Source organism: Nesoenas mayeri (assembly GCF_963082525.1).
Source record: "Nesoenas mayeri genome assembly, chromosome: 25".
In the NCBI taxonomy this organism is placed as follows: Eukaryota; Metazoa; Chordata; class Aves; order Columbiformes; family Columbidae; genus Nesoenas; species Nesoenas mayeri.
In genome coordinates this window covers 1,346,472-1,371,627 of record NC_137549.1, presented here as the reverse complement: position 1 = coordinate 1,371,627, position 25,156 = coordinate 1,346,472, and the positions used below count along the sequence as shown (strand labels likewise).

General features: G+C 59.3%; 2 protein-coding genes across 4 annotated transcripts in view; both read left to right on the top strand.

Moving 5' to 3' along the window:
• Positions 1 to 14,273, top strand: part of PIP5K1C (phosphatidylinositol-4-phosphate 5-kinase type 1 gamma) — a 47,140-nt gene extending 32,867 nt beyond the window's left edge. The window contains exons 9-19 of one of the 3 annotated variants that reach the window (XM_080359520.1): positions 950 to 1,033; positions 1,520 to 1,568; positions 2,539 to 2,623; positions 2,974 to 3,135; positions 4,068 to 4,206; positions 4,499 to 4,531; positions 8,128 to 8,232; positions 8,497 to 8,629; positions 10,378 to 10,452; positions 12,577 to 12,660; positions 13,041 to 14,273. In XM_080359520.1, coding sequence (XP_080215646.1) covers positions 950 to 1,033; positions 1,520 to 1,568; positions 2,539 to 2,623; positions 2,974 to 3,135; positions 4,068 to 4,206; positions 4,499 to 4,531; positions 8,128 to 8,232; positions 8,497 to 8,629; positions 10,378 to 10,452; positions 12,577 to 12,660; positions 13,041 to 13,043 — 952 coding nt within the window. In that variant the 3' untranslated portion in view covers positions 13,044 to 14,273. Of the gene's footprint in view, positions 1 to 949; positions 1,034 to 1,519; positions 1,569 to 2,538; positions 2,624 to 2,973; positions 3,136 to 3,591; positions 3,731 to 4,067; positions 4,207 to 4,498; positions 4,532 to 8,127; positions 8,233 to 8,496; positions 8,630 to 10,377; positions 10,453 to 12,576; positions 12,661 to 13,040 lie in introns of those variants that run through there. The other 2 variants (XM_080359518.1, XM_080359519.1) reach the window with 2 other exon arrangements.
• Positions 14,274 to 16,965: 2,692 nt separating this feature from the next.
• Positions 16,966 to 22,178, top strand: CACTIN (cactin, spliceosome C complex subunit). The gene is made up of 10 exons (XM_080359400.1): positions 16,966 to 17,285; positions 17,689 to 18,163; positions 18,698 to 18,793; positions 19,192 to 19,337; positions 19,422 to 19,584; positions 19,699 to 19,816; positions 20,023 to 20,215; positions 20,568 to 20,690; positions 20,858 to 21,126; positions 21,521 to 22,178. Exons 1-10 carry the CDS (start codon positions 17,113 to 17,115, stop codon positions 22,009 to 22,011), a joined length of 2,247 nt encoding a protein of 748 aa, XP_080215526.1. The 5' UTR covers positions 16,966 to 17,112; the 3' UTR covers positions 22,012 to 22,178.
• The last annotated feature ends 2,978 nt before the right edge of the window (positions 22,179 to 25,156 follow it).

Here is a 25,156-nt window from a genome sequence, read left to right as displayed (position 1 = left end):
GCTCTGAAAGGGGAAAAATGAGCTCAGTTCTAGCTCAACATCCAAATCCTGGGGTGGGAGTGGGGATCAGCCTGTTTCTGGAGCTCTGGAGTTCGCTCTCCATCGCTCCATCTTTGGAAGCCCTGACGGTACCCAAGGCCACCCAGAGCCGTGTGGTGCCACCTATTCCCAGTCAGGTTTTGTTGCTCACTCCACCCGCAGCGTGCTGAGCTGAGCTGCGGTGCTCCCAGCTGCTCCCCTGTTCGCAAACAGCAGCGGAGCCGAGTGCTGGGGTGACTGCTGGAGCTGTGGGTTGGACCTGTCCTGTGTGGTGCCTGATCTGCGGCTCTTGGGCTGCAGGTGGCTCTTGCCACTGTCCCTCTGGCTCTGGACCGAGCTTGCAAACAAATGGTGGAGTTTGCTGTTTATTGCTGCTCCAGTTTTGATGGAGCCAGGATAATACTTTGGTGTTTCTACTCACCCAGTAGCATCAGTAACTGCAGTGCCTGCCCGCTGCCCGTGTGCTTTTGGTGTGTGCTGGTGGCTGCTGCATCTTTGGCAGTTCTGCTACTAGTGTGGGTAGGACTGGAAATACACCTTGTCCTTACAGGTTTGCTGCCCTAATAGGCAGAGAGCTCTCACTGACCTTATAAATAACGTGATCCCCAGAATCAAATGTCCCATAGCAAAGAAAATACGATGTGCTGCTTTCTGTCCCAGGTAGAGCTGTTGCCACACAACACAGGTCCTGTCCTGACAGTGTTTGGTGACCTGGACAGCCAGAAACGCCGGGGACACCCTGTGTGTGGTGGCTGGGGTCAGTAGGTGACTTCCCCTGCTTGTGCACAGTGTGGGTTGCAGGTTCTGCCCGGTGTCTGACCACAGCTCTGCTGTCCGCCCTCCCGCGCGGCCCGGGCCTTTACAGCTGCGGTTTTGAGGCTGCGCTCACTGAGTTTTGTTTTACCCGCAGGATGGGAGGAATCCCAGCAGTGAATGGCAAAGGAGAGCGTCTCCTGCTACATGTAGGAATAATAGATATCCTTCAGTCCTACAGGTAGGTAACTCTGCAGTCGTCTATCCTTTAAGTGTGTTACATCTATTTTAATACCGAATGGAAGCAGGAGGATTTTCCTCTCCTGAGGAGTTTGCTGCTGAACAGGCAGGCTGCCGAATGCCGTCTGGCAGTCCGTGTAGGGGGCTGTGGATTTTTATCCTGTCCTCAGGCCAGCTGGTGACACACAGCCATTTTTCTAAGCTATCCTGAGTTGCTCATAAATAAGTTTCCTGTCTCCGTGCCGAGGACGGGCAGCATAGAAAGGTGATTTTCTGCCCCCTTCCAGCCCAGCTCCTCCCACCCTGTGACCGCAGGACCCTGTGTGCTCAGCCGACCTCTCCTGCTGGCAGAAAGCTCAGCTCCGGATGAAGGAGGGATCATGAGCAGCTCTGTGATCTCTCCTGCGTGGGCTATGAGAGGCGGTTTAGATATACACTGTGTGCCTGAATCTCTATCTTTTTCTCTCCACTTCTCCCCTGGCATTAGGTTCATCAAGAAGCTGGAACATACCTGGAAGGCCCTTGTCCATGACGGGGTGAGTGTCGGCGCAGGCAGGAGTTGTCCAGCATTACCTGCCTTGGCGTCGTTTACATGAGTTGGTGCCGGTTACCTTGCTATTTATAGAGCCTGAACTGGCACAGCGGAAGCTGATGAAAGGACTAGTTCTTGTCTCCCATGCCTCCACAGCCGTGTAGTGCCGCTTGTTCCCAGTCAGGTTTTCTTGCTCACTCCACCTCCTCGCGCGCTGAGCTGTCGTGCTCCCCGCTCTCCTCCCCTGCTCCCATCTGTCATGTTCCTTTCCCCGGGACGCCGGGAGCTGCGCACGAGGCGCCTGCGCTCGTGTGCGTGTCGAGGAGCTCTGCGTTTGCTCTCTTTGGTGACTGTGTTTCCACTCCAGTAAGCAATCTGGTAATAAACCCCTTGGAGGGTTTCCTTGCTGTCTTGGCTCCCGCAGCAGCCAGGTGCATGTTTACAAAAGAGCAACTTTGGATGGGCAACTGGTTTTTGGCATTGCATACCTCAGCTTCTCTTAAATAATAAGGCAAAGGAAGGTGTAGATGCCAAGTCATAGTAGCACAGTCAAACATCAGAAGCAGAGACAGCTTCAGTTTTACTATTTTAAACAAGAAGTGCAAAGCATTTTAAAGATAAGGAGACCCTTGGCCGAGTTTCGGTGTCCAGGTGTGCTCTGAAGGCCAGACAGCAAAGCCAGAAGAAATTTAAGGTTTGTAATCAGGCCAATACTTTAAAAATCCAGGAAGTCTACAAAGGAATAAAATCACCAAAATCCATTATAAAATTACAGCAAGAATATAATCAAATGCAATCAAATCAAAGGCTTCAGGCTTATTTATAGCATTAATCAGATCATTTCAGTTAAGCCTTTCCATTTTAACACTCTGTCAGTGCTAAATGTTGGAATAAAAAAGACTGCATCGCTCGTTACAGAAATTCTGCCTCGAGGGATAATTTCAGAATTAAACAATTGCTTCTTGCGTTTATAGGACACGGTGTCAGTACACAGACCCAGCTTTTATGCAGAGAGATTCTTCAAGTTCATGACCAACACAGTGTTTCGAAAGAATTCCTGTAAGTACCTATTCCAGGAGCCGCTGCCCTGCGGTGGGGGAGAGGCAGAGGCAGAGCCTGTGTCCGTGTGCGGGGCTGGTGGCCGCAGCCTGGGCAGGCCGTTCACCGGGAGCGCACAGTCAGGCTGGGGAACAGCAAAGCCCTGCGCTTGTCAGGACTCGCTTTGTTCTGCTCAGGCTCCCAGCCCAGAGCAATCCCTGCAGCCCGACTCGGGCTCAGCCTTTGGAGACGGCACTTGCAGAGCACACGTGCGTGCGGCGGAGGGCACAGGCCTCTCGTTGCGAAGGGAAGAGTGCTTTGGTGTGACTGCAGTTAGTAATTTCATCTTCTCTTTGACTCTTCTCACCCAGCTCTGAAGTCATCTCCCTCCAAGAAAGGGCGCAGTGCCTTGCTGGCTGTGAAGACGGCCGGTCCCATGGCTGCGCTTTCCGCCAGCCAGCTTCCCTCGGAAAAGGACGACACCCAGTATGATCTCCGCGCGGCCAGGAGTTACCCCACGCTTGATGACGAAGGTAACGGTCTCGTTTGGTGGCTGATGGCGGTGTGATTACCCTGTCTCTCCAAGCAGTTCCTTAGGATGCTCCCCTGCTCTCGGCGAGCTCCCCACTGTGCACCAGCCACATCTTCCTTGATGAATAGAGAGCTCTTCATTGCAGGTCTTGCTGCGCTTTGCAGGTGCTAAACTTAACCAGGACAGGGGAGAAGGTAAGAGGATACTGTTTTGTCACAGGACAAGCAGGTAGTTGATTAGGGAAGCAACGCCTCTGCATCAAAGACAACCGAATCCCTTCTTCGCAGCACTGTATGGTTCCGCAGTACAAACGGTCGCTTGTGGCACTGCTGCAAGGCAGCTGCTGCCAACTGGCACCAGTAGTCGCAGCCCGAAAGCAATCAGAAAGTTACATTTTCCACCCTTAAAAAGAAAAAATGAGAGAGGGATCTAATGACAATGTTTGGACAATTCCTAGGGCAAGATCTTGCCAATGAAAAGATGAGTGGCTTGATTCTGTGCTGCCCTTTCATCACGTCCACCTGGGCTGGATGTAGAGGTCCATGCTGAAGGACAGGCTCCTCAAGCACGGAGGTGTGCAAAGCAGTGAGCGTTAGGTTCGTCTCTTCCTTCACTTGGATATTGAGCTCTGGTGATCCAGGCCTTTAATCTGGCTTTGGTTACCAGTGAGACGTCTTCACTGGCGTCTCCTGAAGCACTGTCGTGCTGGGCACGGTGCGTATGGGCTCTCCCTAGAGGATGCCTTGGGCGAAGCTGTTGCGTTCATCAGCCCGGCTCAGCTTCTTGCCTGTTGGCGCTTTGAAGCGACCAGTCCCAGTGGATGGTTGATGGTGGAACAGCCTCACACGGGGCTGCTGTAGGTCAGGTGTCGGTGTTTGACCTACTCACGTTTTTCTTCCTGCATCTCTCCTGCCCTCTGCTCTGGGCCAGCAGGCAGGCCAGACCTGCTCCCCTGCACTCCTCCTTCCTTTGAAGAAGCCACCACGGCCTCCATAGCCACCACGCTCTCTTCAACATCCCTCTCTGTTCCCGAGCGATCCCCTTCCGAGACCTCTGAGCAGCCCAGGTACAGGTGAGGACAACGCTCGTCCCCCGCGCCCTCTGGAGTCGAGCTGCTGCCGTTCCCCGCCGTGTGCAGATCTCGGCAGGCTGCCCTATGCTCTGGAATGCTAATGATCGATTTTAATTAAATATCTCCTGGGAGCAAGCAAACACAGCTTTGATGGGATTAATTATTGCTAGGAGAAGTGTCAGCTGTTAAGTAGAACATCTCCCTCATGGGGTGGGGGTTACATTGGGGGGCAGTGTAGGATTTCTGTCTTAAATCCCTCCTCAAACTCAACTGTTGTGGTTTCTCTCTGCAGGAGGCGCACACACTCCTCAGGGCAGGATGGCAGGTGAGAAAAGTGTCTCGTCTCTTGTTGTGCTGCTGCACAGACACCTCTTCACGTCTGTCCCTGTGCTGAGGTCTCTCGGAGGGCAGCACGTGAGTCTCGGCAGCCCCAAGATTTTGGCATGGTTCTCTGCAGGATGAGCCGCTTCCTGCAATCAAACGATCCTTATTTCTCACACAGAATTTTCCTTTTAAGCAGATCTTTCAGTGCTTTGCGAGTAATCTTAAATATTACCCCTGTTATTTGATGAGAAGAGGGACAACCAAGTTGTCCAAATTTACCCACCCAACCAGGACCAGCACTGGGAAGGTCATTTCTGTCCCATCTGGGTAAGTGAGCCTTAGCAGCAGGAACATTCCCCCCCTGTGCATCTGCTGCACCCGCGTGCAGCGGCTGTGAGCATGGGAAAGGGATCTGATTTTGTGAGGTGCTGCGCAGCCTCAGTCCCCGGAGAAGCAGCTTCAAGTGTTTTCAGAAACTCGGGTACTTTGAGGTTGTTTCTTTTTTTTCCCCTCCTGTGGCGATAGGTGGCTCAGAGCCAAGGGCAAGGTAGGACAGAAATCCCCTACTGCATAGGGATGTCTGGATTTAGAGGCTTGTATCATATAATTATCTTGCATATTTTTGCACTGGTAATAATGACCCCATTGCCTGTGTCAGCGGGATCTGTGCGAGGGCCCTTCGTTTGCTGCTGGCTCTGCCCTCGCTTTCCGGGACATCTTGTGTTGTAGGCGCTGACTCTGACATGCACATCAGAGCCAGAGGAGCTGCTGGCCAGGCTGCCGTCCTCTGTCCCTGCGCTCGGTGTCTGGTGCTTTAGAGGAAGGCAAGAGCTTTGAAGATGAGGGCTGGCACCATCTTACAGACATGTCCCCTTGTTCCTAGCGGTTAGTGATGAGCTGAGCTTCACACCACATGCACTGGGAAAAAAATCCCTTTCTGTGGTATTTCTCAGTGAAAATCACAGAATGGTTTGGGTTGGAAGGGACCTTAAAGGTCGTCCAGTTCCACCTCCCCTGCCATGACAGGGACATCTTCACCAGCTCAGGGTGCTCAGAGCCTGTCCAGCCTGGCCTGGGGTGTCTCCAGGGATGGTTCATCCACCACCTCTCTGGCCAACCTGGGCCAGGCTCTCACCACCCTCAGGGCAACAATTCCTTCCTCATGTCCAGCCTGAATCTCCCTCCTTTAGTTTAAACCATCACCCCTTGTCCTGTCACAACAGGCCCTGCTCAAAAGTCTGTCCCCATCTTTCTCATCAGCCCCTTTTAAGTCCTGAAAGGCCGCACTAAGGTCTCCCTGAAGCTTCTCTTCTGCAGCTGAACACCCCAGCTCTCTCAGCCTGTCCCCCAGCAGAGCTGTTCCAGCTCTTTGATCATCCTCATGGCCTCCTCTGGACTTGCTCCAGCAGCTCCATGTTCTTCTGAAGTTTGGGGCTCCAGAGCTGGACCAGCACTGCAGGGCTCTCACCAGAGTGGGGAATCCCCTCCCTCCGCCTGCTGCCCACGGGGTGGGATGCAGCCCAGGATTCGATCAGCTTTCTGGGCTGCAGACACACATCTCTGGGTCATGTTGAGATTCTCGTCAAACACCACCCCAAGTCCTTCTCCTCAGGGCTGCTCTCAGTCCCAGCCTGGATTTTTGCTTGCGATTGCCCAGACCCAGGTGCAGGACCTTGCACTTGGCCTTGTTGAACCTCAGGAGATTCCCATGGTTCCAGCTCTCCAGCCTGTCCACATCCCCCTGGATGGATCCCTTCCCTCCAGCATGTTAACCACACCACAGCTTGGTGTCATTGGCAAACGTGCTGAGGGTGCACTGGATCCCACTGTCCACGTCACTGACTGAGACATTAAGCAGCTCCAGTCCCAGAGCCGATCCCTGAGGAATGTGACTCACCCCTGGTCTCCACTTGGACACTGAGTCACTGACCACAACTCTTTGAGTGTGACCATCCAGCCAAGTCCTTGTCTATCGAGTGGTCCATCTGCGCAATCCACGTCTCCCCACTTCAGAGACAAGGGTGTCGTGCGGGACAGTGTCAAATGCTTTGCACAAGACCAGGGAGATGATGTTGGTTGCTCTTCCCTTGCCCACCAACACTGTGACGCCGTTATTGAAGGCCACCAAATTTGTCAGGCCCCATTTGCCCTTAGTGAAGCTGTGGTGGCTGTCACCACTCACCTCCTTATCTTCCATGGGCCTTTGTGTAGTTTCCAGGAGGATCCGCCGTGATCTTGCCAGGCACAGCGGTGAGACTCACTGGCCTCTAGTTAAATACCTCTGGATGCTTCGCGTCACTGAATCTTGGTAAATTCCTGGCACTGGAGGGCAAGGACCTGCTTGCTGTTGATTTGCAGCACCTGTTGAGGTGTCAGGGACTTGAGAAGCACCTCACCTCTGCCGAATCCCCCATCTGAAACTGCTGAAAGTCAGAGACTTAAACTCAGGGACCGTTTGGCAGCAACCTCACGCGCGGTGCCCCCGCGGTGCCTCCTGGAGGGCGCTGCTGCGGACGTGGCTGCTCATCCAGAAACAGCTCAGGTGAACCGCGTCCTAGAATGACTGTCCCTGCGCCACCCAGGGAGCTCAGTGACCTGGTCACAAGTAGATCTGTCTGTCACAGATTTGCCACAGCTACAGCCACCCCACAGAAGTGTGACCTTCTTTGCTTTTTGCCCAGTTTCTCCATCTCGGGTGCCCGTGTCTCAGCGCGCCCGTTCCAGGGGAGCGGGAACCTGGGTATTTGCAGAGCACTCTGTGATCCCCTGGTGAAACGCAGCGCAAGAACAAAGTTCCTAAGGCATGAATTTACATTCTTGAGCTGAATGAAAAAGCCCTTGTGCAATTTGCGCAAGAACACGTCACACCTCTGATTATTCCTCCGGGTTTCTGGGATCCACCCCCGCCAGGAGCAGAGCCAGAGCCCAGCAGGGAGCTGAGCACCGCTCCCAGCACCGGGCAGGACGGTGCTGCTGGGCCCGGAGCCCTCGGCTTGGCAAGCCCTGCTGCTCCTTCCCATGAGGACTATGGAGCCAGCCCCGCTAGCACAAGCAATTACTTTAATAGCACAAGGTATTAAATTGAAGACTGTCACAAACAGCTCCTGAGCGTGCAGATAAATCTGATGTTAACCCTGGAGTGTGCCTGAGCAGTTTTGGTGCACTGGGAGTATTGGAAGAGGTCGGAGGCTTTGGCCCTTGTGTGGTTGATAGATAACTCTGGGCTAATCCTGGACACAGGTTTTCCCCGGAGGCCAATTCTCCTCCGTCCTCCCATACTCCATTTGACACTGCCTGTCTTTTCTGCAGCACTGGCTAATTAATCCCTTTCCTCTTGTCCTCTTTTCCTGCCTCGTTAGTCTGCAGCACTGCAGTCTGACAGGACTGACTCTTTTGCCAGGGATTTGGGGTTATCCGGCTCCTCGGTGCTGGGCGGGTCGGCAGCTCCGGCTGTGCCGGCAGAGCAGCAGGCTCGCTCCGGGGGAGCTGCGGCCCGACAGGCCGGGCTGGCTCAGGACTGATTCAGCCTGACCTAAAATTGAGGACTCCGCTTAACTAGTGCCCAGCTGAGCCTTTGGGCCTCTCTTTGGTTTCCAGGTCACACGAGGAGGTGCGGGTTGAGGAGGAGCTTCAGCAGATCAGCGTCGAGCTGGAGCCCAAGTGTGACGTTGAGATCGTAGCTCCTGAAGAAGATGACAAAGAGTGAGTGTTCTGGAGCACTAGGCAGCTTTGCAGAGCCCTGCCCGGGGGCAGCTGGTGCTGGGGGCTTCGTAGGGCACCAGCTCTCCTGGAGAGACGGTGTCTGCCCAGACCGTTCGGTGGAGCTGAGCACTGCTGCTCCCAACCTGACTTGATCTTTCTAGTGTGGCAGCGGAGTGTCTTCAGCTCCTTTACAATAAATCATAGTCTTGTTTTCTCCTTTTCTGATTGCAGCGACTAGACTCTGTAATTTCTTCCCTTCTCTAGGGAGGCGGCTTCTTCAGCCTGTGCCATTGTAACGTCCACAGCCACAATAGAGGTGGAGACGGCCAGCCAGGCCTCCGAGCCAGCCAGCCAGGCCTCGGATGAAGATGACGTGCCAGTCACAGACATATACTTTGTAAGATACCTTCTCTGCCTGGCCTCTTAGGGGTGTGATGGAAAAGGTTGGATGAGGCTGTAACAGTCTCGATTTCAGGCAGTCGGGTGCAGGGCAGCGTCTGCCCCATGTTGAGCACCTTGAGATCTTAACGCTGGATGGGCTTTGAATGCAGGGAACTGGGTTAACCCTTGGAGAACTCAGAACGGCAGCTGGTGGGGCTCAGTGGGTGGCACGGCTGCTGTGGATGTAGCTGTGGGTGTGCTGCTCTGCTGCCCAGCACACGCTGGAAGGGGTTACCTGGGCCAGCGTGTTCACTCCCGGGACAAGCCAAGGTGAACGTAGGTGCCGCTGAGAAGTAGAGAAGGAAGAACTGAGGTTCCTCCTTCTTCAGGCAGAGCCTGGCTGCTTTCCTGAGCACTAACGTGCCATGGTGGCCGAGGGCCAGAAGGGAGGTGGTTGCAGCGGGGCTGACCTCTGGCTCTGCTCAACTCCGGCTTTTCCTTTCCCTGCAGGCAGCTGCATTAGGTGGTGCAGTGGAAACCTAGTGCTGAGCCAGGGAGTAAGTGAGGGGGTTGCTGGTTGGCAGCAGAGTGCGGTGGAGCCTGGCGCCGTGTTCCTCTCTCAGCTCGCGCAATGTCTGAGCAGCTCCTGCTCACCAGAGGAGAGTTTTTAGCAACATGTCCCTGCCCTGTGGATTCCCAGAGCAGAGCTGAGGGTCTGACGCGGGGAGATCTCCCCGTGCCCAGCCACTCAAACCTTCCCATTAAAAGAGGGGCCCAGCCCCTCCCTGCTCTGACTCGTTTCTGTTGGTTCTGTGGAGATGTGCGGAGCCATTGTGATGAGCTCCTTCAGGCGCAGCTAAAACCGGCAACGTTTGCCTCTCCTCGTGCTTGCGTGGCTGCCGCAGAGCTGCTCACTCCTTGCCGAGTCATTGCCAGGCTTGCGGGAGCTCTGGAAGGAATCGGCTCCATTTTAAAAGCTTGTCTGTTTGGGTTTTTATGCATGCTGTTCACAACGCAAACAGCTCCCTCTAACACTGGCTGCTCTTTCTTTGCCTGTGGATGGCAGCTGTGTGCAAGCTGCCTGCAGATAGCGCCTGCTCCACCGGCATATGTCTTCCAGCAAGGGTCAGCTCCTTTTCCTCCCTGTCCCTGGGCATATGGACTCCCCCCAGCTTGAGGGGCGCCTCTCTCTCCAGAGGAAACCATATGTTTGCAGTCTGTGCTCACAGAGAGCGTGACTGACTGCTCATCAGCATTTCATACTTCATCTAAGTCCTCGAGTTTTGCATTAAATGTGTGTCGTGTGCTGTGGAGTGTTTCTCACTGCTGGGATGAAGGGAAAAGCTGGTTTGGGTTCTCTCGGGTGCTCTCCTTGGGAAACCACTTGAGCTGGAGCTCAGGTGGGGCCGCAGCAGGGCTGGAGCCCAGCGGCTCCGGCAGGAGTGTTGAGCGGTGCTGGTGAAGCGATGCTGTGTGCAGAGGGTGATTCGGCAAGTCCCAGGGGACTGTGGTCTGATCTTTGGACGTCTCCTCCTGGAAGGAGAGTTCTACACCCTCCTGCTCACCCACAGGAGGATAAAAGTGCAGATCCTGCGGCAGGGCATGGGCGCTGCTCTCCCCACGCACGGCTTTCCCGCCCGCTGATCCGTTCAGCCCTGGAGTTGCCCAGCCCCTTGTTTTTTGCTTTCTCTTTCATCCTCTCTTTCACATCATCCTTTTCTCCTCTGTTTGCTTTGTCACTTCACCCGCCCTGGGGCCATCCAGTTCACGGATGGGAGGTACTGGATTTACTCTCCCCGCCAGCGCAGACTGCGAACCACCTCGCGTTCCTCTGGGATTGTAAGTGAACACGCCAGCGCGTAGGGGAGCAGAGCTGCAGCTTTGAAACACTGGGGCCAGCGCTCCCCTTCCCTCGGGTGCTGCGGCTCTGCACTGTGTGGCCATTGGGAACCAGCCCAGCAGAAACCGGGGTAGCAAATCGAAATCACACAGCTGGATCTCCCTGTGGGGTCTTGCAGAAACGTGCTCTGCCCTGCTTTTCTGCCGGCTGGTGATGCAGCTCCTGCCGCGGGAAGGGCTGCGGTGTCTCCCAGCCCTTAGACAAACTTGCAGGCACCAGACCTGGCCAGAAGGCAAAGGTACCTGAGTCTTTGTAGGTGATGTTAAGCTCAGCTCTGTTGGGCCGGGAAGCCAGACAGGGTTCCAAAGAGACCATTAAGATGTTTTGAAGCTGCTAAAAATCCAGTTGCAAATACAACCGTTTAGGCTTGTGACTTGTTGTCTTTCTGGTGGCTGGCACAGTGAGCAACTCATAAAGCCAAAGGAGTCAGGTGCTGCTGCTGGGTCAGCTTCTCAACAGCACCCATGTGCTCTGTGAGCAGTGAGGGTTTTCCTTTCCGAAAGACGCAGGGAGACAGATGAGCATTTAGGGCCTGAATCCAGGTCTCAGGCTGCTGTTCGTATTTCATTTCTCAGGCTTTGGGAGAGCTGGAGTCCTCCGAGGGCAATGGCAGCGCTGTCGTGGCCTCGGCACAGCGCTTTGCGTAGCCTGGTCCTGGCAGCACCTTGTGCACCAGGCAGGGGCACCGGGCGGGTTCTGGGGGACACAGGGGCACGAAGATGGTGCTGCACCGATGGGGACAAATGGGCAGCCCCTCCTGGCAGCACCTCCTGCCCCTTTGGCTGCCCCAGCACCGGGAGGGTTAATACCAAGCACCGGATGCTCCTTTATCTCCCTGCTGGGTTTGCAGCTCCCTGTATTCTCTGAGGCTCCAAAATAGGCAGCTGGAGACTGTGGTTCAGTCAGGATGGATGAGAAACAGGATGTTGAGCTTTCCTGTGCCTCTGGCAGAGCCTTGTAAGAAGCTCCAGGCAAGAGTTTCTCTTCCTTCCTTCCTCCCAGCGGTCTCTGCTAATGCAGCTGCAATCATCGAGGGGGTTCAGCATGCAGAGCCCAGTGCTTCAAAGCTCCTCTGCCTTCTTGTAGTTTTCTGTACATCATAGACTGTTACACTTGGTTCCCGGGCTGGGAACCCCCCCAAGCTTCTTCCAAGCACCCAGTTCCATTTCTGTTCCTTTGCAAACCCCAGGCCGAGTCCAAGGGGGCAGTTTCCTCTCTCTGGGAGCGCCTCTGGAGCCCAAAGAGCCTGTTTGCAGGGGAAGTGGGTCCCCCGGCAATGCTGGGAGCAAACGCCAGCGTCTGAGCCCGCCTGAGCTCCCCTGTGCGGTGTCAGCAGCAGACGTGTGTTCTGTCACACCAGTACCCGGTGCCATAAGCTGCTCCCTTGACACTCATTCCCTTCCCCCTCATTCTTTCCAAGATCCTGTTGTGTTTTGCCTCCTTTGTCGTGCTTGTTCCCATCACCCCGCTGTCCCCAAGACTCTCACCAAGAACTGTTTCCTTTCTGTGGCCACCATCCACCATGGTCTAACCCACCCGCCTTGCTTGGCCCACAGGGAGGGGGAAGGCACGGCAGGCCAGGGCAGGTTCCCCTGTAAAGCTTCTGAACACCAGAGATTGCAGCGTGTAGCTGGGGGGGCTGGGAGCAGGAACCGGAGCTGTCCCTGCCCTAGGTAAGTCCCTTCCCACAGCTCTTGGTGATGCTGTTGCAGGGAACTGAGGCTTCCCTGGCATCTCAAAAGCTCTACAAATCTGTCCTGCAAGAGCAGAGGTTGTGCCGTCCCCAGTGCAGCTGGAGCAGGGCCCAGTGTCAGCTGCTGGCACCCGTCCCTGTGCCGGCTGCGGGCGCAGGTACGTACTGAGGATGACGATGAGGAAGGTTCCTCTGCTGAGGGCTGGCACTGAGCTCCTTTCTCTCCCTCGAGGTGAACAGCTGTTTTTACTGTATTGTTTCCTACTCTTTTTATTTTCTCCTTTTATTTTTGTTCCTCTTCTCTCCTTTGCTCCCTGCTCTGCTGCTGCTCTCCTTGCATTCTCCCCGCCGTCTCTGGCCACTCTGGCAGCCGACAGACGAGAGGAGTTGGGTTTACTCCCCGCTCCACTATAGCGCTCAGCTCCACTCTGTCTCCGATGAGGAGAGCGATACAGTAAGTGTACAGAAACGTGTGCTGGGTGCCCGTGGGTCGAGGGGGGAGCTGGCGCTCCCTCTGCACGGTCAGCTTGCAGAGGGGCCCGTGCGCAGGAGGGGGCTCCCGCATGGCTGTGGCAGAGCCGGGCTGCGTCTCGGGTCAGCTCCGCGCCGGCGGGCGAGATCCGCACGGGCAGAGATTCCGGCTGCGCAGCGAGGGTTGTGGCTTGCTCCAAATCCTGTGGTGCCGTGGAAGCTTTGGGGAGCTGAAGTTCTCCAGTCGTGTTGTCGTTACTTCTCTCTCTCACGCTCGTTTTGATTCCGGGGAGCTGACTGGGCTCAGGAACGGGCGCAGGGTGGGTGCTCGGGCATTGACTCTCTCTTCTCTGCCTCTTGCAGTAATCTCTATGCAGACACAGAAGCCCCAGAGAGCAGCGATTCCCTCTGCAGGTCGATGTGTTCCCTTTTCGTTGATGCAGCCGTTCCAGTGGGATGGGGAAGAGCTTGCTGACACCAGTATTGCTGCACTGCAGGATCCCGGGCACTGCGTTTCAGAACAGAGCAAAACTATAACCATCTATTTCTACTTATCCCAGACATGGGCAGCAAAGAAACCACCCACTCACCCACAGCTCCCACCGGAGACATCCAGCTGGGTGTAGAGAACCCTGGTAGTAACACAGTGTTTTCCAGACGTGCACTACCGTAGCTACCTATCCATGTGTGATACTGTGAACCTTTTTAATTTTTTAATCATGTATTTATTTCTTTTATCTTTGCACAGAGACAGCACAAATGTGCTTTTTTAAACATTTAGTTTACTGCACTTTTTTTTTCTTTTTTGTTGTTGTTGTTGTCATATATTTGTGCATCAGAAAGGAGTTTGAGACCTCACTGGAGAATTGGTAGGAGCACGTTGCTGGGGACGGCAGGGACCGGAGTGGCTTCATTTGAGGCAGCAGTGTGGTCTGATGGAGTCAGGAGGTTTAAGGCTGTCCAGACTCTGCCACGGTTTTGCCGAGTGACGTCAGGCAAGTCATTTAACCACTCTGTGCCTCGGTTTCCCCTGTGCTAATGGGTGTACAGTACCCACTTCCGTTAAAGCACTTAAACCTTGGGATGAACGGTGCTATGTAAATGCAATGTATTAAAGGCCATTGAATAGAATTGCTCCCATGTTACAGTAGTCCAAAGTAGCCATGCCAATTTACTTGGATTCAAAAATCACTGGTGACTGGTCTTGATCTGTAACACTGCGGGGAAGCAAACGATTCCTGGCGCCAGCGACGTGCTCAGCTCGGCTCTCCTGCGGACGTCCCCACGTGCTGCACCGTGGCGTCACCCCGGCCCTCCCTGCCCGCAGCTCCGTCTGAGCGGCTGTCGCGGCGCTGCCGGCACCGGGCACGGGCACGGACAGATGAGAACTGCAGCTCCGGGAACCGTCCGCGCTCGAGTGCGAGTTCCTCCGTCTGCCCGGCCCCGCGTGTGGCTCGTCCGGACCCGCAACCTGCTCGAGCCACGTAGCACCTCGCATGATCACGGGTGTATCCGCCTCCCCGGTGCTCGGCGGTCACAGCGCTGGGTTTGCACGTATCCCCCGTACCTCAGGGCAGCCGGGGAGGCGCGTGCGCGTCCGCGCGCTCTGGAGGCAGAAGCCTGGCGCCCTGTGCGGGCGGTGGGGTGTTCACGGATTCTGTTGGACAAAAAGCTGGGTGACTGGCATGTTGCCTGTGGTAACATCTGCTGTTGGACATTGCTGCTTCAGATGTCTGAGACGGTTTGCTTTTCGAGGGCTGCAGACTTTGGGCGAGAGGATTTGGTGTCACTGGGTGCGTTCTGATCAGGCTCGTCCACCTGTCAGCAGGACACACACACAATAGCGTTGTCTTGAACTCTGCAATCCCATCCTCATCTCCAAGAGAGAAGAAATCAGTTAGACCAGAGGGAGCCAGGTCTTATTCATGTGTTTTACAAGCCTCACTTGATAAAGAGCGTCCAAATCTCTTTATTCTCATCACAATCTTCAGACTGTCCTTGGGATTCCTTGTGGAGGAGTGAGGAAGTGGGACCGTTCTCTTGGGGCGCAGTCCCCCTGGTCTGTCTTCACAACAGCACTCGGGATGGGTTAATTCAGGTCCCAGAAGGTAATGGAGCTGATGGGAAGCTCTTCCCCTCTGCAGCGTGTTGAGGATCTTCATGAACTGCTGTTTTCTTGCCTAGAAGTACAGGACCCAGACTTCCCTGCTTACCTGCAGATGCTGTTCTCGTGAGCACAGGACGGGGATCTTGCAAGCTGCTGCATTACGTGTTTTCTTGTATTTACCAAATAATCCATCAAAAGTCTTTCAAGAACCTCTCCCCTTTCAGTTGCTACCTTGTTCACCTCGTAGTGTTGCTCCGTGCCCCCCATGCTTGGCTGGGAAATGGTCCCTGACCCTGAGCGCCACGGGGGCTCGGCTGAGGGGAGGCGGGGGGATGCGGCCCTTCCAGCCTGACCTGCGCTGGGCTGCGCGCAACAGGCTGCACAATGCTGAGAATTCAGCCTTTGGATTTTTCTCCTCCATAAGTGTACGATGCCTTGTGTAGAGAGACCAGAGGGAGCTGCAGCTTCAGCTGCTGCGCTGGAGGAGCCCGGGAGGTTGGGCTGCCCTGGGACCACCTTCTGTGTCAGCTGGTGGGTTTAGTCTCCTTGGGTCTTTCCAACCAACTGCAACCAAGCATCTGGGTTAACATGGTTTAAGCATCATTGGGAGACTTTATTCCTTCCCCTGTTTCTGGGTGGTCTCTGAAGCTGCTTGGCCTCTGCGCAGGGAGCGCCTGCGTCCCCTTCAGGGAGCGTCTCTGTGAATGAACTTTGCAAACTGGAGCGGTGCTTGGGCCCGAGAGATGTGGGGAAACCCAGACCCTTTGCAGTGTGTTCATTCCATGCATCATCCTTCCTCAAGTGTTTGGGCTTTTTGAGACAATCCTTGAGCAGTTCTATAAAGCTGGACCCTTTGGAGCGAGCGGGTCTGGACACGGAGGGTGTTGGTCCTGGGAGAGGATGTGCAAAGGACTTAGAGCAGCTATGTTGATGTGAGGGGACAGGAGGAACCTTCCCTTAGGGAACGGCTGATCTGAAATGAAAATTGCCCCTTTCCAGGCTCACACACGCTCCCCCGCTGTGTGTCGCCTCCTGTCCCATTAGCTCGGTGCTGGAGAGGAGGCTGAAGGGCCCTTGTTGCTCCAGGATTGCTCTGAGCCCCCTCTGCACGGTGCTGCAGCACCGGAGCGGCGGGAGCTCCGCGGTGTTTCCCAGGCACGGGCAGAGGGCAGGAAAAGAGCATCGGCCCTTTCTTGGGGAAGAGAACGGCTGCCTGCCCTCGGTCTGAGGATCCGAGTGGGACGCGAGTTGCCGGCACTTTCTGTGTCGGGGTTCCCCCGGTGCCCCAGCCGCTCGCGGGCAGGTGCTGGCCCTGCTGTGACCCCCACTCTCTCCAAGGAGGCTCCACGTTTCTTTTGCTCTCCCAAGCTCTGAGCAGAGCAGCTGTTCCCCAGAGCTCTGTTGGCCGCCGCTCTCCGTCCCCGTCACCCCAGCGGGACCCCCGGCTCTGCGGGACGTGCCGGGTGCCGAGGCCGCTGCTCAGCTTTGGCTCGGGCTCCTGCCGAACCGCAGGTGCTCGCTGCCTGCCGGGGATGGATGTGGCAGGAGAAACCGGCATCTCTGTGTTCTTGCCATCGAGCTTCCGTGAAGGTTCTGCCCGTGGCAGGGACGCGTGGGGCAGAGCCGGGAGCCCCGAGCGCTGGAACGGGGGTCCCGCGTCCGGCTGCCGCTGGCTCTGCGGGGCTCGGCCCGTGCCCGCCCGGCGCTGCGGGAGCCCCGCGGGCTCCGCCGCGTCCCCGCCCCGTCCCCGCCCGGCTCGGTCCGACCGGCCGGCTCGCGTCTGGTGGTTCTTTCTGCCGTGCGTGACGAGCCCCGAGTCCGTTCACGTTCCCACTCGTGTCCGTGGCCGCTCTGCGCGCGTATCGAATGTAACGGGCGGGGCTGCGGTGCCGCCCGCGGGTGTTGTCACGTTTCTCTTTTGTTTCTCTTTTTTGGGGGGTTAAGTCACGAGCGCTTTTCTGTCTTGGTTGTTTTGAGGGTTTTCCCCTCCCGCTCGGGAGCCCTTTCCCGGAGCTGTACGCGGATGCTGCGCCCCCGCCATAAAGCTGAACGTGTGCTGCGCCCGGCCCCGCCTGCTCTGTGCCGCGCGCGGGGGCGGGGGCGGGGAACGGGGCGGGGGGCGGGGGGGGTCGGCCGGCCGGCACCGCCTCCCGCCGGGGCCTCACCTTGGGGCTGCCCGTGCCGCCGCCTGCGCCACCCACCCCTCGAGCGGCCGCTGGCCTCGCCGGGCTCGGCCCAGGCGACCGAGCAGGCGGCGCGGCGGGCAACCCTGTGTGCCGGGCCCTGCCGGAGGCCCCCGGGGCGGAGCCGCAGCCGCAGCCGCAGCCGATGGGCTCGGGGTCGCGCAGCCCGGCTGGGCCGCGCCGGTCGCGATCGCAGCGGCGGGAGCGGGGCCGGGAGCGGGAGCGGGACCGGGAGCGGGACCGGGAGCGGGAGCGGGAGCGCTCCGGGAGCCGGGAGAAGCGCCGGAGCCGCAGCCGCCGGCGGGAGCCGAGCTCAGGGTGAGCGGGGACCGGGCCGTGGAGCGGCTGGGCCTCGTCTGAGGGGCCGCGGGTCCGGGGGAGCGGGAAGGAGACCCGCCCGGGGGGCGCGGGCTCGGCCGGGCCCGGCCCCTCTCCCGGCCCGGGGCGCTGCTGGGGGGAAGCGCCGGGGGAGCCCGGGGAGCGGCCGGGCTGGGCCTCGGGCAGGGCCGGGGGCTGGGACAGGGACGGGCAGCGGTTTGGAAACCCCGTCGGTGGCACAGACCAGCCCGTGTGGCCGGGGCAGGAACCACCGCCAGCGCCCGAGCGTCGTCGGCTCTGCCGGGAGCTCCGGCTGCCGCCGGGGCCGGTTCCCGCTGCGGAGCGGCCGCGGTGTCCCGCGGAGCCGGTGTCGGCTCCGGCTGAGCGGCTTTCCCCGCCCCAGCTCCGACTCTGACGGTGCGAGACAGAAATGGAAGAAAAAGAAAAGCAAGAGCAGCGATCAGCACCGTAAGAGCCAGAAGAAACACCGCTCGCGGTCCCGGGATCGCTCCTCCAGCTCGGAGCGAGACAGGAGAGCCCGGAGCAGAGAGCGGCGGCGGAGGAGAGATGGCTCCAGGTCCTCCGTGTCCTCCCTCAGCTCCCCGTCCCCGCCGCGCTCCCGGGGCCGGGAGGAGCCGGGGCAGCAGCTGAGCCTCCAGGAGCGCCTGAGGCTGAAGGAGGAGAAGAAGAAGCAGGCTGCTCTCATGAAAGCCTTGGAGACCCCCGAGGAGAAACGGGCTCGCCGGCTGGCCAAGAAGGAGGCCAAGGAGAGGAAGAAGCGGGAGAAGATGGGGTGGGGAGAGGAGTACATGGGTTACACCAACACTGACAACCCCTTTGGGGACAACAACCTGCTGGGCACCTTCATCTGGAGCAAGGTGAGCTCTGCTCCGCACCGCCTGTTGTCAGAGGCAGCTCGGAGGGGATTGTGCCCCTGCAGCTGCTGCGGGACGGGGAGCTGGGGGGCGCCGGGGGGAGCTTTGCTTGAGGTGAGTGAGAACCTCTCTTATCGCTATAAACAGCCATGTGAGAGTAAAGTAGTCATCTGGGGCAGGAGCTGGGTGTTTCTGGCAAGCTTGGTGGGGCTTTACCCCCTCTCTCCTGAAGACCAAGGTCTGTGGCCAGGGCTGTGGGGCGAGGAGGTGGGTCAGGGTGCAGGAGGGAGGCCCAGACCTGCTGGGAGCTGCCAGCTGAGCGCTGTGCAGCATTTACTGGTGCATTGGCACTGACCAGTTCGGTTGGTATCCCCGGCCTTGAGCCTGGGTTTTGCTGAGGTGTTTCAGGAGTAGAATTTGGGGGATTTGGGGACTTTGCACTGGATCAGAGCTCGCTGGAACGGCAGAGGTGAGTGGCTGATGAGGGGCTGTAGAGGTTACTGGGTTTCACAGCTTCCTTTGGCCACTCTGTTTCAGGCGCTGGAAAAGAAGGGGATCAGCCACCTGGATGAGAAGGACCTGAAGGAGAGGAACAAGCGAATCCAGGAGGACAATCGGCTGGAGCTGCAGAAGGTGGGATCAGGTGTCCCCTCCCTCCCACCATCTGACAGAGAGCCCTGTGAACAGCCCAGTTCTCCCAGTTGGTCACCTGGAAGTCTCCTTGTTCTCACTGGGGGTGCCTGTAGGCTGTAGGGTTGGGGGGCTACAGTGTGCTGAGTTCTGCTGTTCCAAGGTGAGGATTTTCTTGGGGTTAAGCCCAGCTTAGGAGGTGCAGAGGAGGACAAGTCATGGCACTGAGGCACTTGAGCATGCCCATGTCCCCTGTGTCCCCTGTACTCCCAAGGGCTGTCAGCGAGCAGCCTGGTCCCCCAGCTCTCCGTCCGCACGGCTCCTGGCTGGTGAGCAGTGTCACGGCTGCGCGGGGATGCGCTTCCTGCCGGGGGCCTCACGTCTCCCTCTGCCCCGGGCAGGTGAAGCAGCTGCGCCTGGAGCGGGAGCGGGAGAAGGCCATGCGTGAGCAGGAGCTGGAGATGCTGCAGCGGGAGAAAGAGGCAGAGCACTTCAAAACCTGGGAAGAGCAGGAGGACAATTTCCACCTGCAGCAGGCCAAGCTGCGGTAGGTGCGCGGTTCCGCAGGGACAGGCTCCCCAGGGAGCAGGGGGTGGGTGGCACCGCTTGCTGTCCCTCTTCTCTTGCCCAGGTCTAAGATCCGGATTCGGGACGGGAGGGCAAAACCCATTGACCTTCTGGCCAAGTACATCAGCGCGGAGGACGATGACCTGGCCGTGGAGATGCACGAGCCCTACACGTTCCTGAATGGCCTGACCGTGTCAGACATGGAGGATCTGGTGGAGGACATCCAGGTGCCGGCTCTGCCACTGCTGCTGAGGGGCAGCAGCTCAGGGCTCTGCCTCAGCTCCACGTCCTGCCCGCGGTGCGGAGCTGTGCCTGACGTCCTGCTTGTCTCCTGCCGGCAGGTTTACATGGAGCTGGAGCAAGGGAAGAATGTGGACTTCTGGAGGGACATGACCATCATCACGGAGGATGAGATAGCCAAGCTGCGCAAGCTGGAGGCCTCTGGGAAAGGAGGGCCGGGTGAGCTGGAGGGCAGAGCCGGGGGTGGGCGTCACGGGGCAGGCGGGCGGTGGGTGAAGCAGCACGCGGGGGCTCAGGCTCAGAGCGGTTCTCTGGGATCTGCTGGGTGGGGGCTGTGGGTCCGGCGCGGCCATTGCTGCCGGCAGAGCCCCAAGGGCCTGGGTGAGCACTCAGGACTGACCGGCTGCCCTTGCCCATCCGTTCAGGGGAGCGTCGGGATGGCGTCAATGCCTCCGTCAGCTCAGACGTGCAGTCTGTGTTCAAGGGGAAGACGTACAACCAGCTACAAGTGCTGTACCAGGGCATCGAGAGCAAGATCCGGGCAGGAGGACCCAACCTTGACGTCGGGTACTGGGAGAGCCTGCTGCAGCAGCTGAAGGCTTACATGGCTCGGGCCAGGTGAGAACAGGGACCGTCCCCTGGACAGGGCTGTGGAAACGGGCAGCGCAGACCCCTCTGTGAGCAGAGCTGGGGAGGCACAAACCTGAAATCTTTGGTGGAGGAGTTTTATACCTTTTCTGAGATGGCTGGTTCTCCCAAGAGGGGAGTAGGGCTTGGGCACTCGGTCCCTTCTCCAGTGGCAATGTTTACAGTGAGGTCTCCGAGAGGGAGCTGAACTGGAAGGTTTTTCAGCCCAAAACTGTACAAAAGCCAGCAGATTTCTGCAGGGCGTGGTGGGCGTCACAGCTCTGAGCTGTGTGGACATGAAGCGGTTCTGCTGGGTGGGACCTCACGGCTCATCTCTTCACAGGCTGCGGGAGCGGCACCAGGATGTGCTGCGCCAGAAACTGTACAAGTTGAAGCAGGAGCAGGGTGTGGAGAGCGAACCGCTCTTCCCCATCATCAAGCAAGAGCCCGCCTCCCCCAGCGACAGGTACACAGCCCTTTCCTTGGGCAGTGCGGCCATCCAAGCCTCTCGTCTGGGGCACCGGGGACAGAAAATGCAGCCTCGTGCTCCCGTCCTTCCACAGACAGACCCCAGGTGGGCAGAGAACCAGGGTACCATCCCCGTCCCAGTTCTCTCTTCTCTCTTCCTTGCAGGCTGGATCCAGAGGAGAGCCTGGTGGCACAGCCAGGGCCGTCCTCGGAGCCCGAGGCTGAGCAGGACGCAGAGGCCAAAGCGGAGGCAGAGGGGGAAGCCGTACTGATGGAGGAGGACCTGATCCAGCAGAGCCTGGACGACTACGATGCGGGGAAGTACAGCCCGCGGCTGCTGGGCCCCAACGAGCTGCCCTTCGACGCCCACGTGCTGGAGGCTGAGGAGGACACTCATCGGCTGCTGCTTCTGCGACAGCAGCTCCAGGTCACAGGTAGAAGCCCTGGGGGGACGCTGCTTGTGGAAGAGGGTGGGTAGGGGCCGGCTCTGGAGCGCGTGTCCCGAGCTGGCCTGGCAGGGGCTGGCCCCAGGCAGCCGGGGCACCGCGGCCTGGACGGGAGCAGGGAGCTGTGGCTGCGGGTACCCGCCTCGGCCCCTTCCCCTCTCGCAGCCGGACCACCAAGCTGGGGGGCTGTGGGCGAGCGGGGAGGGTGTTTTGGGTGAGTTATCAGCACAACTCTGCCTGGTGCCCACCTGGAGCCCACAGGGCAGCACCTGCGTCTCCATGTTCTGCTCTGCATCCCCTGCCCAGCATCTGCTGCTCATCCCGCTGCACACCTGGGCCTGGCTGGCACTGCAGGACCAGATGTCACCTCTTGTCCCTACAGGGGATGCCACGGAGAGCACCGATGACATCTTCTTCCGGAAGGCCAAGGAAGGCATGGGTGCAGACGAGGCGCAGTTCAGCGTGGAAATGCCCCTTACGGGCAAGGCCTATCTCTGGGCTGACAAGTACCGGCCCCGCAAGCCCCGCTTCTTCAACCGCGTGCACACAGGTTTCGAGTGGAACAAGTACAACCAGACCCACTATGACTTTGACAACCCTCCCCCCAAGATTGTGCAGGGTTACAAGTTCAACATCTTCTACCCCGACCTCATTGACAAGCGCTCAACGCCCGAGTACTTCCTGGAGGCCTGCCAGGACAACAAGGACTTCGCCATCCTGCGCTTCCACGCTGGGCCGCCCTACGAGGACATCGCCTTCAAGATCGTCAACCGGGAGTGGGAGTATTCCCACCGCCATGGCTTCCGCTGCCAGTTTGCCAACGGCATCTTCCAGCTCTGGTTCCACTTCAAGCGTTACCGTTACCGCAGATGAGGGGCTGCTGGACCCCTGGCATGGGGGCTCTCATCCCTTCTCACAGGCACTGTCCCATAGATGTCTGCGAAGCCTGGCCCAGCACAGGGCTAATTCTGGAGGGTTTTCACTGTCCTTTGACCCTGAGGGACCTGAGACTTTGGTATAAATAAATAAGGGTTGTTTAAGCCGTGGCATCCCAGGCGTGGGCAGCCCACGCTGCTCCGTACCGTGTGGCTCCTGCACCTCAGCACCAGCCAGTCCCGCGCTGGGAGCGCCCCTGCTGCTCTGGGGCTGGGCAGCGCTGGGAGGTGTCCTCCCCCCTGGGTCCCTGTCCCTACATGCTTTCAGCCCTGTGCCCTCCCATTCCAGCCCCATACGCTCCCCATGCCTGTGCCAGCCCCCTCCCGCCCCCACGCCAGCCCGGCTGGAGCCTCCCCCGCTGGAGCTGCAGCCCCTTTGTTCGCGCTGTCACCGACCCCCAGGCCCATCGCCCTCCCGGACAGCCTCCGTTCTGGCACATTCCCCCTGGTTTCCAGGGGCCCGGGAGCGGCAGCAGCGCCCCGGCTGTGGGATGAGCGGTTCAGGAGGCGCTGCCTCCCGCGGGGAGGAGAGAGGGGGTGTGAGATGGGACATCTCCTTACAGGGAAAATCTGCTTTCCCTGGCCCATGGTCCCTCCCACACTGCCCAGGCGGCTCTTGCTCCCATGGGCTGGGGCGGCCGCGTTCCCCAGCCCCCCAGCGTGAGACGGGGGTCCCTGAGCGCCTCCAGCGATGCTCAGCGGGTTCGGGGCACCTTGGCGAGTATGTCAGGGCTGAGCTGGGACTCGCTGGGGTCAGTCACCCCTGGGTGATGGACACACCCTCCTGGGATTGCTCCTCGTGGCCCATCCCCCCAGGTCCTGACCCCTCGGCTGTCCCTGTCGGTGCTGAGGGGGCAGGAGGAGATGCCGGTGCGTGAGTAACACCCGGCAGCGCAGCCTCCAGGAAACCTCTGTCTCGGCCCTGAAATACTGCAGCAAGGTTGTTTCCTCCCGGCGGGCCGCCCTGCATCCTGCCCGTGGTGCAGCCCCGCGGCGAAGGCGCTCAGGGGCTGCCCAGGCCCCCAGCACCGTGGCAGAGCCAGCGTGGCTGAGCGGGCGCTCTCTGTGCCCCACGACTGCTGTTTTCCCCAGAGCTCGGGAGGGTTGTCCTGTCCGTCTGCTCCCAGCACCGCTGGCAGGATCCAGCCCTGCAGTGCTGTGGGACTCGTGCTCAGGAGGCTCCCACGGTCACCCACACGGCGTGGGGCACAGCCTGCCTGGGGACGGGGGGACCCCCAGCTGCCTCGGCCCCACACGCAGGTGCCCCCTCCCCATCCTGCCAGACGTCCCTGGGCCGGTGGCTGTGCCAGGACACGTCCCCCAGCCTCTCCTTCCTGTGGGTTATTTAAAGCCGCTCAGCGCAGGGGGGTTTCGGGGCCTGAGCTCGGCACAGGAAGCGTGTGAATGCCCGGCCAGAGATGGCTTTGCAGGAAATGAGGAGAAAACCCAAACCCCAAAGCCAGCGGCTGGGTGCCCTCACTGCTCAGCTGCCTGCAGAGCCCGCTGCCCCTCTCCCTCCAGGATGCACGGGGTGGGGGGAGCTCCCCTAAAAGCATCCCAGTGTGCCCCCTGCTTGCACAGGGTCTGTGTCCCCGCCCAGGCACTGTCTTTTCCCTGCACCCCAACCGTGCCATCCCCCAACCAGAGCCACCGACTGGGCACAAGAGCCTGAACCCTGGGAGCTGCCGCCGCCGGGCGCCCACTGTGCCCAGTTCAGAAACTAAGCCCAGGATGCTTTTTTCCAGCCCTGGTGGCTCAGAGCTCTGCTCCATGTCCCTTGTGTTTCAGGGGGAGCCAGTTACGCTCCTCTGCCTCATTTGCCACCGCATAGCCCTGGACCAGGCTGGTGGGCCCAGCTCTTTTCTGCTCCCAGAGCCGGTGGCGGCAGCGCAGCCGGGTTCATGCTGGGGATGGCGGGTCGGTGCAGAACCTGTGACACCCCCGTGCCCACATCCGCTGCAGGTGCAGCTGCACCCTGTGCCAGCACAGCGGGAGGGTCAACACACCCGAGCAGCATCCGGGCCCGGCAGCTCAGCGGGTTCTGCTCTCGGTGGGGCTGCTCCTGCTCCCGCCACGCTCCCTCCACCGGGCCCAGCCGCATCCCGGCTCCGCAGCCTGTCCCTCCACTCCAACCGTCACGCTCCTCCCGGGCCATTGCTGTGACAGTCCCTGCTCCACACCAAGGCAGTGCCAGGAAAACCTCCTGCTCAGGTCTCCGAGCATCGCCCAGCCACCCCCAGGCCCCGGGGGCCGTGGTGGGATGCGGCGTGCACGGACAGCGCGGTGTCACCCATGGGCTCAGACACTCCCAATGCTTCAGCGCTGGATGGAGCCGCCGGTGCCAGGGGTGGGCTCTGCTGCCCTGGCAGAGCACGAAGAGCAGCAGTGGATGCAGCCGCGTCCCCTCCTGCGGCTCCCGCGCCTCAGGACAGTGCTTGGAAACAGGCTATCCTGGCGAGCCCGGCTGGCCACAGCTTCAGTGACAAACTGGTGACAAACTGAGCTCAGAGCAGTTGGGCTGGAAAAACCCCAGTGTGCAAAAACCCCCAGGCTGCGTCTGGCCACGTCCCCTGGGGCAGAGGTGGCCAGGGCTGTGGGGGCCCCCCAGGGACACTCATGTCTGTGTGGCCCCTCAGCCCTTCTCCACCTTTCTTCCAGTACCTGCTGCCACCCCACGCCCGGGTCTCAGGGCCAGCTGTGGGGGCAGCAGCGACATCCCCTCCCGGGCTGGAGGCGGAGGCGGCGCCGTGGTGCCAGCCCCATGGAGCTGGGCTGGTGTGGGTCTGCTGGGATGGCGATGGCCACAGGACTGACCCCCCCTCCAGACGCAGGAATCCAGCTCGGGTAAACAAATGAGTAACCCGGATAAGAGCCCGGCCCCGCTAAATATAGCCGGGTGTTGTGGGGTCGGGGTGTCCCAGCGCCAGCCCGTTCTCACAGCTGAGCGGGGCCAGGTGAGGCCGGGGGACGCGGCCGCTTGTCCCACCCCCGGGTGCTGCCTCCGAGGCGCCCTGGGGCCGGGGGGCTCTGGGTGTCGGCCCGGGGGGTCCGCACTGAGGCTGTTGCGGGGGTTTGGGGCGCAG